This window comes from Lissotriton helveticus, chromosome 5_1 (genome assembly GCF_964261635.1).
Source record: "Lissotriton helveticus chromosome 5_1, aLisHel1.1, whole genome shotgun sequence".
NCBI classification, from domain to species: domain Eukaryota; kingdom Metazoa; phylum Chordata; class Amphibia; order Caudata; family Salamandridae; genus Lissotriton; species Lissotriton helveticus.
In genome coordinates this window covers 393,824,100-393,836,700 of record NC_136065.1, presented here as the reverse complement: position 1 = coordinate 393,836,700, position 12,601 = coordinate 393,824,100, and the positions used below count along the sequence as shown (strand labels likewise).

The window sequence follows — 12,601 nt, the reverse complement described above, 5'->3', positions numbered from 1 at the left end:
TGTACACTTTTGGGGGATTCCTGGACTCTGTGCACGGCATTGACGTCTAGTGGCAATACGATTTCCAGAGCCATCTTCCTACAACAAGGAAATCCTGCAAGACATACCAGCAACATGCCCTTACCACCAGACCTAGCTTTCCAGACAGCAGTGCTTTGTGAATGTATTGGAATGATGCTCACGTAGCAGCCTGGCAGATATCAAACAGTGTCACACTGTGCGCCAGCGCAGTGGTAGCAGCCTTTGCTCTGATGGAATAAGTGGACAAATATTCCAGAGGCTGCTTCTTGGCCAGGCCAAAACAGATCTTGATGGACTTGATCATTCCATCTGGAGATGGACCTCTTCTGTACCGCTCTGCCTTTTTTCCCCACCAGGGAAACCCACAAAGACCGGACTGTCTAACCGATGTTCCCTGGCACTGTCAATGTAGAAGCTCATGGCCCTCTCTGGGTTGAGACAATGCAGTTATTCTTCCACCTTGGAGGGATAAGGTGGGGCAAAGAAAATTGATAGGGGATGGACTTCCCTATGTGGAAGGGCATAACAACTTTCAGGAGAAAGGCAGCTTTTGTCCGAAGAACTAGCTTGCCTGGTTAGAATTTGGTATACGGCTGTTGAACAGACAGAGCTTGTAGTTTGCTTATACGACACACTGAAGTAATTACAATGAGTGTTGTTTTCAGCTTCAAGAGACACAGGACACAGCTATGCATCGGTTCAAATGGATTGCATGAGAAAGGAGGGCAATACATTAGTATTTCCATAGACAGCCATTCTAAAGAGGGTTTGGAGCTTCACCCCAGCTTACAGCTCTGCTTGGCATTTATGGTTCCAGATGCACATTGTTAGTGGGTCAGACTCTTGTGGAAAATAGTTGTCTGTTAATGAGACCTCCTTATTGTTCATTTGGGACCATGAGTGACCTTAGGAGGCTACTGTAAAGCGTCTCATTTCTTGGTATGCTTAATGCTGGTTGTCAGCACACATAGCTAGAATGCATTAGGGATGTTAATATTAGACCGCATTTTAGCATGCAGATTAAAGACTCCTTTGTAGATACCCAAAACTAAGAGGATCTGCCCCTTTTAGTTTTTACTAGGTTATATAAGGCTACCATCCAGGACCATATCTTACTCCAAAAATGGCGTATGAAGACCTGGGGACTGGCGTTATTGTAGGTGCCAAACTCAACTCCTTTTACGCTGCCATCCCTAATTTAGGCATGTTAATGTTCAGTTTGTTTCCAAATTGGGAATCTGAAACAAAGGGGTTTTGTTGTGACCCCGTGTGTTTCTACGATATATACATGGGTGATGTGGTGACTCAAAGTACAACGGGAAGACAGCTAAATTTTCTTATTTCTTTTCAGCTACAGAAGATGCAGACATAGGATGAGCACCATCAACTGCTCACGCAGTGGGGCACGGTACAACAGAGCCCATCAAAACAGATATACTCAGATTAAGAATGGCCTAAAATCATGTGAAGGGGTAACCAGACTGCGAGTCTTGCTGCGTGAGGGTAGCCCTGGCATTCTGCTAGCCTAGTGTCGCTCGGCGAAGAGCATACCGACAACATGTAAAACAGCGCAAACACATTGGATTATTCAATTCACTCCCTAGAGCTAAATAAGGAAGCCTAATGGAGTCCAAGAACAACAAGACGCCTCCCTGCCTTGCAGAGATACTGGACATTAGGAGGCCAAATCAAAGTCACTGAGTTCATGTTACTTGATTTTTGTGGAGATTTAGAAATAACGGTGTTAAACTGCACGTAAGGTACATACCAAAAAGTCAATTCATTTTTTTAAAGGCAAGAAAGACGCTTGCTTTCAATGATGAAATCATTTGAATAATACAGACTTTCAACTTTTACAATCAAATACATGCTATCCACTCAAGCAACAGAGCAATAGCCCTGAAAGCTAGAACAAATGAAATTCCAGCACTCCAGGGACGGTATTAATGTGGATGGGTTGAATTAGTAAAACAGGTAGGGCATGATGGATAGTACTGAAATAATATACCCTGGTTAGTTTTTCATATCAAGACATCACTAGTTAGGTATGGCAATATGCTTAAGGCTCAAACACACGTGAAAAATGATAGAAAATTAAACAAAAATACCACCATCCTTTTTCTCTTCACCTACAAGACAGGCCACTTCTTACATATGCACCATCCCTGGATGGAAAACATCAACACAGGACCTTTTGCAAACAGATTACCATCACTTTAGAGGTTTTTTTAAATGTATTTTTAAAAATAAAATAGGATGAAAGATCTAGTTAGGAAAAAACGTCATAATGATAGATGACAGCGGAGTTTAGTAAAGTCATAAGATATCTCTACATATGGTTGACTACAGCGAGGTTGGCTGCACAGTATCACACCTTAAGTCAAAGACTTAAGTTGGCAGGGTATGCTCAGACGTTGAGTCCCTTGCTCACTTTGCCACTGGATTCAAGCAAGCCTGGCTGAAGACGGCTGAAATGCCAGAAACCGGTCCTGGGAAGCTTGATTCCGGTCCAGGGAAGGAATGGCTTGTCGGTTCGGGCTGAACTGTTCCCATGAGGCACAGGGTCAGACTGATTTGCATATGGCCATGTCTAAACTGGGGTGGCAGAGTGGGCCAAAGAACGGTGATGGATTAAACCCAGATCTGTTGACTGGATGCGAGTGTTTGATTGGTTCAGATGCTCCGTCCATCACCACCCCCCTTAGAACCGCATCGATGTAGCTAGGTATAGGTTTTCTTTGGGAGAGCAATTCTTAATCCAGTGAAACTCTTGCTTACCTGAAGGCACACATTTCTGGCCCTGAATGTTGGGGTTCCCGGAATATCCAGGAGCACATCTGTCACAGACCAAAATACAAAGGTAAATGGCAAAACTGTTAAACTTCAACAAGTATGTAGAAAAAAAAACACATTATCTGGTTCCTTCCCACTTGTCTATAATCTGCTTCAGGACACACTAGAGAACAATTCGGTCACGAGTGAAAGTCTTGACTTGCCTGCCCCTACGATTACATAACAGTCTAAGCATTCTTTTCAAGGCAACATTGAGTATATTTAAATACAAACTCTACCATGATTTGAGGTAGAAGGAGATATAACACACTCTTTCTCATGTAACATATGAAATCAACGTTCTGAGCGGACCGTTTATACCCTCTAAATGCACTTTATAATTATAAAAGCTGAAACGAAATGTGCCTAAATACCCACTGTGAGGCAGTGATACATTCGGAAAAAATAGATATTTTCCTTTGTTGCACTGAATGGGATTTTTGTGTACTACACAAACAAAATCAAATATTCTTTGGTCAATATCACCGGGCCTCAGTGTCCCACTATCTGAAAGTTTGTTCCAAACCACAAATACGTGGGCAAGGCCAATTCTGCCCTCCCTCCAAGACTCAAAAGCCCTCCCTCTTCTAAACATAAGACCCAGCGTCAGATACTTGGCTGTAAAATAAACTTGGATACAAGTAGCCAGAAAACGCCAGGAGGGGATGAAAAGCAAATAAACACAGAGGATACAAGCAAACTTCCATAGTCGAACGCTGGGGGGTGGGTGGGACAAAGGGAGTTTTCAAGCATGGGAGTATGTGTTTGTGAGAGAATTAGGAACTTTTCTGCTTCACTAATGGCCGCCTTACCACCTCCCCTCAATGACAGTGACTGCAGTTGGATAAAGTCAAAATTCTGGAAAAGACAACCTAGCATCAGAAAAGACATTATGGAGAGTCCTTAATCTTATAGTACTAGTATTAGACTGGTTTTACATGTTCATTGGCTGCAACGTGTCGGTAGACCTATGGTTCTAACTTTGTAATGAATCCACCAATTGGACTTCTAAAGCCATGTGCACTTTACTCACCGCTCACAGTATTGCCCAGTGTAACCTGGTTGGCAGGCAGTGCACCGGTACCCTTCAGCACCAAGACTCTCACACGTCCGGGAGAACCTGCACACAAATATAAGCAGAGTTTAAATCTGGCATGCATATGGCAGCATGAATGGTCAAAACATTGTAGTGAGCATAACACCTACTGGTTCTCAGGGTCAGTCAAGGGGCAGGCACAGGGCTGGCAGTCTTCCGGAGTCCCAGCTGTTGCATCCCCATAGTAGCCAGGAGCGCACTGGTCACAGAACTCACCCACAGTGTTGTGCAAGCAGCTCTACAAGAAGAGAGCAAGATAAAATGACCATCACGTGACTATCTTTTATGATAGCACCGCAACAAGATGCTCAAAGAGCCAGGGCACTAGCATCTGTGACCCATGCACTGGCATTTATCCTGCAATGCTATTAGGTCAAAAACAATTATTACAATGGGTATTTATACTACACCAATTGTCTGATTTCCTTCAACTAGTGTTTTACGTTCATTAAGAATCTTTATTAGTGGTGGCTCAAATTGAAATACTTGGGACTGAAGTTACCAAAGGATGAAGCAGAAATTAAATTTACCACCACTTTCAGAGTCAAGCCTTTTACAGCAAAATCAGCATGTTTAGGAAAAAGCTGAGACATTAGAAAAGATGGTAGAGTGGGTGCCGGGAACACTCCAGCCATGCTAGAATTTTAGAAGTACCAGCAAGCTCAGGAAACTCCCAATCTCTCCATAGGCCAAATCTGACACTGTTCACCAACATGTATTCACGTTTACAGGAAGTTGAAAGAGTAAAGAAGTGCGGATAACCATACTGTGCTTAGCTTTAATTTTGAGACAGCTGATAAAAATAAAATAAAAGAAAGAAAAACATGGATAGAAACAACAAGTTCATATCTGGCAGGGCACAAAACAGTTGAGGATGTATTTATGTCAGTAACAACTTAGTTCACATTTAAATATTTGCTTTGGCATTAAAAGTGGCTCATAATCCACATGCCACTCTCCTTATACGGAACACTCAGTCATACTTCAGGTACATTTCTTGTCCTGGGATAAAGGAATTTAGGTGTATTCAGATGTGGCTTAGTAATGCAAGACTGTGGGCTATAACACCACTATGGCACCAAGAGCTCTCAAGCTGCTACATGATAGGGTTTTATTCTTAGAATTCTTCCACAAGTCAATGGGACCCTTCCATTTTCGGTTTCCTCTACATCTAGAATTGTAATAGGTATATATGGCCTCTTACCGAACAAGCACCAGTCTCTGGGTGGCAAGACTCGGAGTGCCCGTTGCATTCACACATCTCACAATGACCCAGGTAGAGTCCGCCTCCAGTGCGGGTGAAGCCCACAGCGCAATCCTGCAAAAGAGGAGCACAGGTTTAAGTTTATAGTGCTGTTCTCTGACCAATATAATATCAGAGCCCTAAATTCTCTGCTTTAATTACCCCTCATGTGACATTTTCAACAGTTGGGCAAAAAAGAAATCAATAAAAAAGGAAATCAGCAGCTCCGCTGCAAATAAAATCCACAAAAATGTGATAAAAAAAAGGAATCAAAATCAATAACTTCAAATACCATCATGCAATGTAATCCAGTCGAATTTGGCAGTAGGGTCGATAGCAATTTAACCATCTACCCAAGCAACGCCTAAAATAGAATGCAGAGTTCAGTGTGTACGTTGAGTTTTTATTCATACACAGTGGATCCGGACAGCAAGAAGTCTGATCGTCTCAAAAAACAAAACAGTTCAAGAAATGTGATTTGGTTTCCTCGACCAATCAACATTTGAACTTCAAAGTGACCAAAATATGACCATTCTTTGGATTTAATTATTTAACACAAGGTGAACCTGGATTGTAGGATTTTGTGATAATGGATTTGCTTTTAGCTCGTTCTATGCAGTCGAGAACCGCCAGCTGCCTTAGTTCCCACCCTCCACCACTGCACCTCCACCCTCCTCTAGCCCAGCTCCAAACCAGGCTGCTGACATTGTGCAGCACTGGTAAAAAGTTATTAAAATGCTTTTTTGCTATCTTTTGGGCCCACAACTATAGACAACACAATCTTTAAGCAGTATTAGAATGAGTCTTTCTCCAAGGTAGAATCTGCCAGGAACACTGCATATTTTTTAGGAGTAAGGACAGGCCATTTGTCAATGCAGCATTCCAAACAGGACCCCATACCATCTCAATAACTGCAGTATGGCTTTAAATAGGTTCACACTTGCCTTATGGGGGCAGGAAGCTTTCCCTAAACGTTGATGGACAGGGTTATACAAGCAAAAGTAATTAAATATACCTTCACTGTGGACACAAAATGCCAGAGATACTCCTGGTGGCTCCTTGTGGGATGTACACAGGTCTACTAGTGCGGTAACGAACTACAATGTGTCAGGGCAGCTATTACAGCCCCCACCCTATACATTACAGTCCATTTATAGTGCTGCTCTGATGTGATGTCCCCTGTCCTAACTACTGTCAGGACTTCCTTACTCTTTAAGCTGCAGGGTTTCTCCGATGAATAAAGAACCACTAACATACACACACGCATAAACACTCATCCCTACTACCTGCCTCTTATTCCCCCCAACTCCTCACTTTGACACCATTGACTCTTCAGATCCACTGCCATCACCCTGGTCCAGTCCTATTTTTACTGGCCTCAACTGTTACTTGTGAACGGGGTTGGGGGTTAAAGGGTACTGGCCACGCAGTTACGATCCGCATGGGTCTCTAAATGCAAATGGAGAAGAATCAATGTGACTGAGGATGCCAGAAGACATTTGGTTTCCTAAGCTATTGTCTTTGACAGTTAAAATGTCCATGGGAATAACTAGTGGCCAATTATGAATTGTTATTAAAAATCGTGAGGGTGGTAGGATACCTTACTGCAAGGCTGAGGTGGAGCAATCATTAACCATTTTCAAGTTATTTGGCAAACATTTTTGTTCAGCTTGGAGCCCCTTTACTCCTTTTTTGGAATCAAAGACTAGGGACCTAAATTTACCATCCTCAGCAAAGTCACAAACAGTCAGTAGCAATTTGTCTCCCAATTTTATAATGAAATTGTCACCTTCAAGTACTAATAAACAAACCTCAGCCGATCCATGCTTTCTCAAAGTTTAAGTAACCACCCTAGCCTCTCCAAAACCAACTTAGAGTGTTCCTTACATTTATCAAGTAGGTTGATGGTTTCCATATTCCAAACTACACCTTAAATGTCACTCATGCCTAATTCCACTGGCCTTCCCACCAACAAGTTGGTTGTAAATGTTTACATGCCACCCATCTTAGCTTACATGGAAGAGTCTAATAATGGTCTATAAAAAAGCCAGATAGATCGCTTTAAAAAAGTTGAAAGTGCCAAGTCTACCAGAGAAAACGAATCATTCCCACCCTACAAATATTACTAATAGGCATCACAACATTTGCTGACTAACCTTAGAATATCCCAAATGAAACAGATCATTTACGGGGGCACTGTGTTAGGCACTTAAGAGGATCTAGTGGCTGATACTGATTTGTCATTAAGTGCCAATGTGGATATGTTGACACTATGCCCAACTTGGTAGGCCCATATGTTAACAATACTAATCTGAGAATTCCTCGCAGGCTGGACTTAGACCAAATGGGTATGATGAGGAGTTAGTTGCCATACAACTAACCCCAGGTAAATACCTAGCTCTTAACTCAAGGTTTGAGACCGTAAAAATCATCATATTTAAAAAGAAATCCCATCTAACTATGAAGGCAGTATGCTCAGAGCCTCATCTCAGGAGCAGTGCGCACAACGCGGAATATATATCTGTTCCAAATTCTCCTGCTTCACCACAGCCCAGGTACACCCCTATGTTGAGGTAGAAAGCATTTCCTGTCTTCTAGAGGATTCCAAAGCAGGATGGCTAATATTAGAAAGGAGAGCAATGTACCCTTTAAACTGGATTACAAAGGTTTAAGAGCAGTTTACAAGGAAGAGGAAGAACTCACCTGGCAGGAGAGCCCACTGTAGCCAGGTGGACACTGGCACTGCTCTACCTCAATAGCCCGAGGCAGGCTAGTGTAAGATGGCACTGCAACCTCCATGCTCACGCCTGTGATGCTGGCAGAAATCATATCTGAAGAATAGGTGGCACGAATCAGAATCTCATCCATATCAGCCAAGACCATCATTAGGTGCTCTCGTGTGGCCGGCTGCCCATCAGGCCGCTTCCAATATTGCTAAGTAGGAGGATAAAAAGGGTTAGTAAGAAAAGTGAGTGCCACACACAATGGGAAGCAAACTGAAGGTCTTCATGCCAGAGTACAAAGTACTGGGTTCTGAAAGATCCAATGTAACATAGTGGTCAATCATTGATTCTGCCAAAAATCAGTGAATAGAACCATCTATGAACTCGGCATTGGAATTCAATCCCATTTCATACACGAAAAAGAGGACGATTTTTGCCAGTTTAACATTTGGCAACCTTAGCGAGTCCTGTATAGTATCAGATGGACTTTCACGAATCTGTCATCCTTGGCTGTTGGAAAACCAATGCCTCAGTGATTCGATTTTCAATATTGCATGAGCTTTCCTAGCCCAAAGTGTACATTATAATATGAGCGTCTAATCAACCTCTTTTCAAAGAAGACATTGAGGTTTTTGCTTTAAGAGAAATGTATTCTATTTCCATTTAAACAGTTAAAGTTATTTGTACAGTACCATCTTTATCTTGACTTCCTTTTCCCCTCTGCTCTTCTCTACCTATACAAGCTTTCCAATAATATATTGTAACATTATAACTCTTCTTGCCTAATCTGAAGTTCATTGAGTGTGGGATGTGTCTTTATAATAAAAACCAACATTCTTAACTGAACTATGTGATTAGTCTATGGACCAGGGTATTACCAGGGGAAAAATAATTATGCCATTCCACAATTTTGTCCAGATGCATGCTAAAATGACAAATAGCAAAATAATACTGCCACTGAATGTGCCACATTCTGCTGCATAATCTGCCTCTTCTTTGCACATAATTTAGTCAACGGTGTGGCATACTTTGGTCCTCTGGTACCACTCAATTTCAGTGGCCCTGGTTATGACACTTTTTGAAGTATCAATCTCTGGCTACTGTATCTACTCACTCTCATTTATCACTTGCTCCTCATACACCGATTTCCCCTCTTGTGGCTTTGGATTAAATCACAAACACCCAATTACATATTAGCCAATGCTATTTGCCGGCTTCCTAACAGGTGGTTATGTTCAATAAGACATCCGATTGAAAGGCAACATAGATATCTTGGGCTTTGATAACAAACCGTGAGGAATGGGAATCCTTCACAAGTGAAACTGGGGCAAATGAATGAAAAACAGGAAGAGCAGCCTTTTAGTGAGTCAGTTTAAACAAGAACGTTAGTGGTAAAGAAAAAGCATTTAACATTGTTGGGCTTCCTTACCTCACGGAATGTTATTTCAAAATTTCTGGGTTCTCTAGGCCTCAGCTCAGGCTGGAAAGCCACCAGCATGATGTCATTGCCCTGTAAAAGAGAAAGAGATTAAACAGTGCTGATAGTGGTTGGCTGGGTAAGAGCATCAAAGGGCTATTCTGCAGACAGTCTCTTAACCATCATCACTTAAATCACATGTACAATAGAAGATAAGAATGAGAAGCTACTTCAACAGCACTCAATGTGCCTTCCAGCCGTCAGACAGTACACGTTTAGGCAGTACACCATCTACTTTAGAATCTCTACTAAAGCTCTCCTTATGAAGTGGACATGAAACATGGCACTTTTAGTCACTCAGTTTAATCTGTATTTTAAGTTTGCTTTTACACTATGAAATACAATGATTACATTTTTGGTTCTGTTGGCCATTTCCAGTGGCAACCTCGAAATTGAGAATAGATGTTTTTCCTCGGCATGATAGGCATGCATTTTAAAAACAGCTTATAACAAGTTACTTATCTTGAGTAACGCTCTTTCTGGAACAGACTATCTAGCCGCACACCTCTCCTTTTTAATAATCCCCAGGCATCAGATTGGATCTGGAAACTTTTCAGGAGTATCGCTATGCACTAAAACGTGGCGCCGTGCAGCTCAGCAGTGACGCTGTTCCGCTCAGGAAAGAATGCGCAGAGCCTAATATGCGCCACTTCATCACAATGACATCAGATGCTTTAAAGGTGGTGTGTGCCCAGAGATGCAAAGCCTCAACAGCAAATTGGTGGTGCCCAGTGTGCAGATTCCTAGACTTGGCATCTCGTTAATGGATAGAATACAATCACAGAACAGGGAGTATGGGAAGGGCGGTGAGGAATCTGTGGTTAGATAATCTACCAGAAAGTGCATAGCACCATATTCTCCTGATAGAGACTTTTACCCGCAATTTCCTCACCTTTTGAATAGATAGCAATACAGTACCTATTCGGAGGTGGTCCCTTAAATGGACTAAAACCATAAAGTCCTGCAGAACCAAGTGGGCAAAATGCTTCTCTCGCCAAACCAGACTGTCCAGACAATAGTGCTCTGTGAAAGCATGGAGGAACACCCACGTAGCTGCCTGGCAAACGCCCAGGACAGGGACTAAAGAGTTCCAACGCAGTGGTAGCAGGCTTTGGCCCTGGTCGAATAAGCATGCAGTCCTTCCAGAGGATGCTTTCTGGCCAAAGCATAGCAGATCATATTGCAAAGCACAATCCAGCCTGTACAGTTTTGTAAACTGTATAGGCGGGCGTTGGAATATGTTTGTGGTTTGGTGCCTCTTAGTGGCCAAACTCATGTTTTGTTGTTGGTTTTGTCCCTAGCCTGGCATGGCCTAGCTCTGGGCACAGTTAAATGGTACCTTGCGGCTCTTTCTGCCTTTTTGCAGATACCAGATCCTTTTTTGTTTGTTTGTCAGCAATTATGCTCTTTTTTAAAAGGTTACAACATATGTTTCCTCACACTCCCTTTGAAATGCCACAATGGGACCTTACTTTGGTCCTCATGTTTCTGCTGTGCACTCCATCTGAGATGCTGCTCACCCTCAAGACAGTGCTCCTTGTTGCCATAACATTGGCAGGCATGTGAGTGAGCTTCAAGCTCTTCATGTACTGTATTGTAGCATTTATATAGCACTTACTACCCCTATGTGGAGCGCTGAAGCACCTGCTTATATGAGTAATATGTCACACAATGTAGGCTGTGTGGTTGAAGAATGTTGTTTTATGGGAAGTGTTTACATGTCATGCGTGATAACCACTGAGGTGTGGTTATCGTGTTATGGGAAGCATCACTTAGAAGTATGTTGGATGAGGTGTAGGAGACAGACCTGCAGTTTTATGGTTTTCAGCACGCTGGTAGCTTTGAACAGCTCTGCAGGCCCCTTTATGGTATTGCATATGATACAGTGTGTGTATATGGTTACTGTACTGGGATGTCCAATCTGAGATTTTGTGTATTTTCCGGTGTTGGCATGATTGTAGAGAGATAGAAGTGAAGACATCTTTTGGGTTGGACATTTGTATTCTCTATACATTTCACATACCCACTCAGATATGAGAAGCGGTCAGACTGCATAAATATATAGGACCTGCAGTGAATTGAGTATATTAAAGTCCTCCAACATTGTCCAGTAACGTGAGACAGATATCTTCAGTTATTCCCTGCCTATTTAATTAGTGATGTTCGACTGTACAGTGCTGGTGATAGACAACCCTCATAGCAAATATGTCTTATTTGAATTAAATAGGTACAAGTTGCAATTTGTTGCAGACAGCTGTGTATTATGGTTTTAGAATTATTGTGGGCCTTAATTCATATATGGAAGTGCATAATCATGTAATGCCACAGCAATCCGTAGGTTAGCGCTTTTTGTTGCTAACCTGAATAATAAAAGCTGTGTGCTGGTCGAGTTGTTTGCAATTTGTGGGTTGTAAGCCGAGGATTGCGCTTGCAACTCTTTTCTGGGATCTGTTGCCTCAAATACAGGTGGTGCAGTTATTTAGGAAATAGCCCCATTTTTAACTGCCTTCAGAAGTGTATATGGTCCTGGGTGCTTCTAATACTGGTTATTAGTGAGCTCCACAGGTTGGCAGGTCCTACTGAGAAAGCAGTGCTTCCGTTCTACTCCTTAGTAATCCTGCTCTACATCTCTTTCTCCCAGACAAACTGGTTTTTGCAGACATGGGCATCTTTTTTGGCAAAGATTGCGTTGCTGTTCCATGTCTGTCAAAACCTCTCCTTGCTGGCGTTCTGTGCTCCATCTCACCCCTCTAAGGAGAAGAGACTCCATTGTTTGGAGCCAAAGAGAGCACAAAGCTTTTATACTGACTGTACAAAAAAACACAGTGTAGACGATCAGCTCTTTGTGGGGTTCACTGAAGTGAAAAAGACATGGCTCTGTAGAAAAGAACGCTTGCCTGCCAAGATGAGTTGTGAAGGCCTCGGTGCAAAGCCCTGCCCTGCCCTGCAACAGTAGATCCTTCCAAAGGGACAGACTGAGCTGATGAAAGATGCTCATGCACTGGAGATCCAGATACAAAACCCAATGTCCCAGTCAGGTGTCACTAAGATGACTTGGGCCCACTCAGTCCTGATCTTGAGAACATGGGGCAGGCGCGGTATCAGTGGACAGGAGACCAGAGTTCCACTCAAGACAGAACACGTCTCAGAGTGAGAGTGGCTTTTGAAACTCAAGCCAAGATGTAATGACATTGCACATTCTCTGCAGT

General features: G+C 42.6%; 1 protein-coding gene across 2 annotated transcripts in view; it reads right to left on the bottom strand.

Moving 5' to 3' along the window:
- Positions 1 to 12,601, bottom strand: part of HSPG2 (heparan sulfate proteoglycan 2) — a 948,088-nt gene that overhangs the window by 396,100 nt on the left and 539,387 nt on the right. For both annotated transcript variants that reach the window (XM_078642606.1, XM_078642605.1), the window contains 6 exons: positions 9,345 to 9,425; positions 7,896 to 8,126; positions 5,154 to 5,267; positions 4,060 to 4,187; positions 3,887 to 3,973; positions 2,800 to 2,858 (listed from right to left, as the gene is read on the bottom strand). In XM_078642606.1, coding sequence (XP_078498732.1) covers positions 2,800 to 2,858; positions 3,887 to 3,973; positions 4,060 to 4,187; positions 5,154 to 5,267; positions 7,896 to 8,126; positions 9,345 to 9,425 — 700 coding nt within the window. The remainder of the gene's footprint in view (positions 1 to 2,799; positions 2,859 to 3,886; positions 3,974 to 4,059; positions 4,188 to 5,153; positions 5,268 to 7,895; positions 8,127 to 9,344; positions 9,426 to 12,601) is intronic.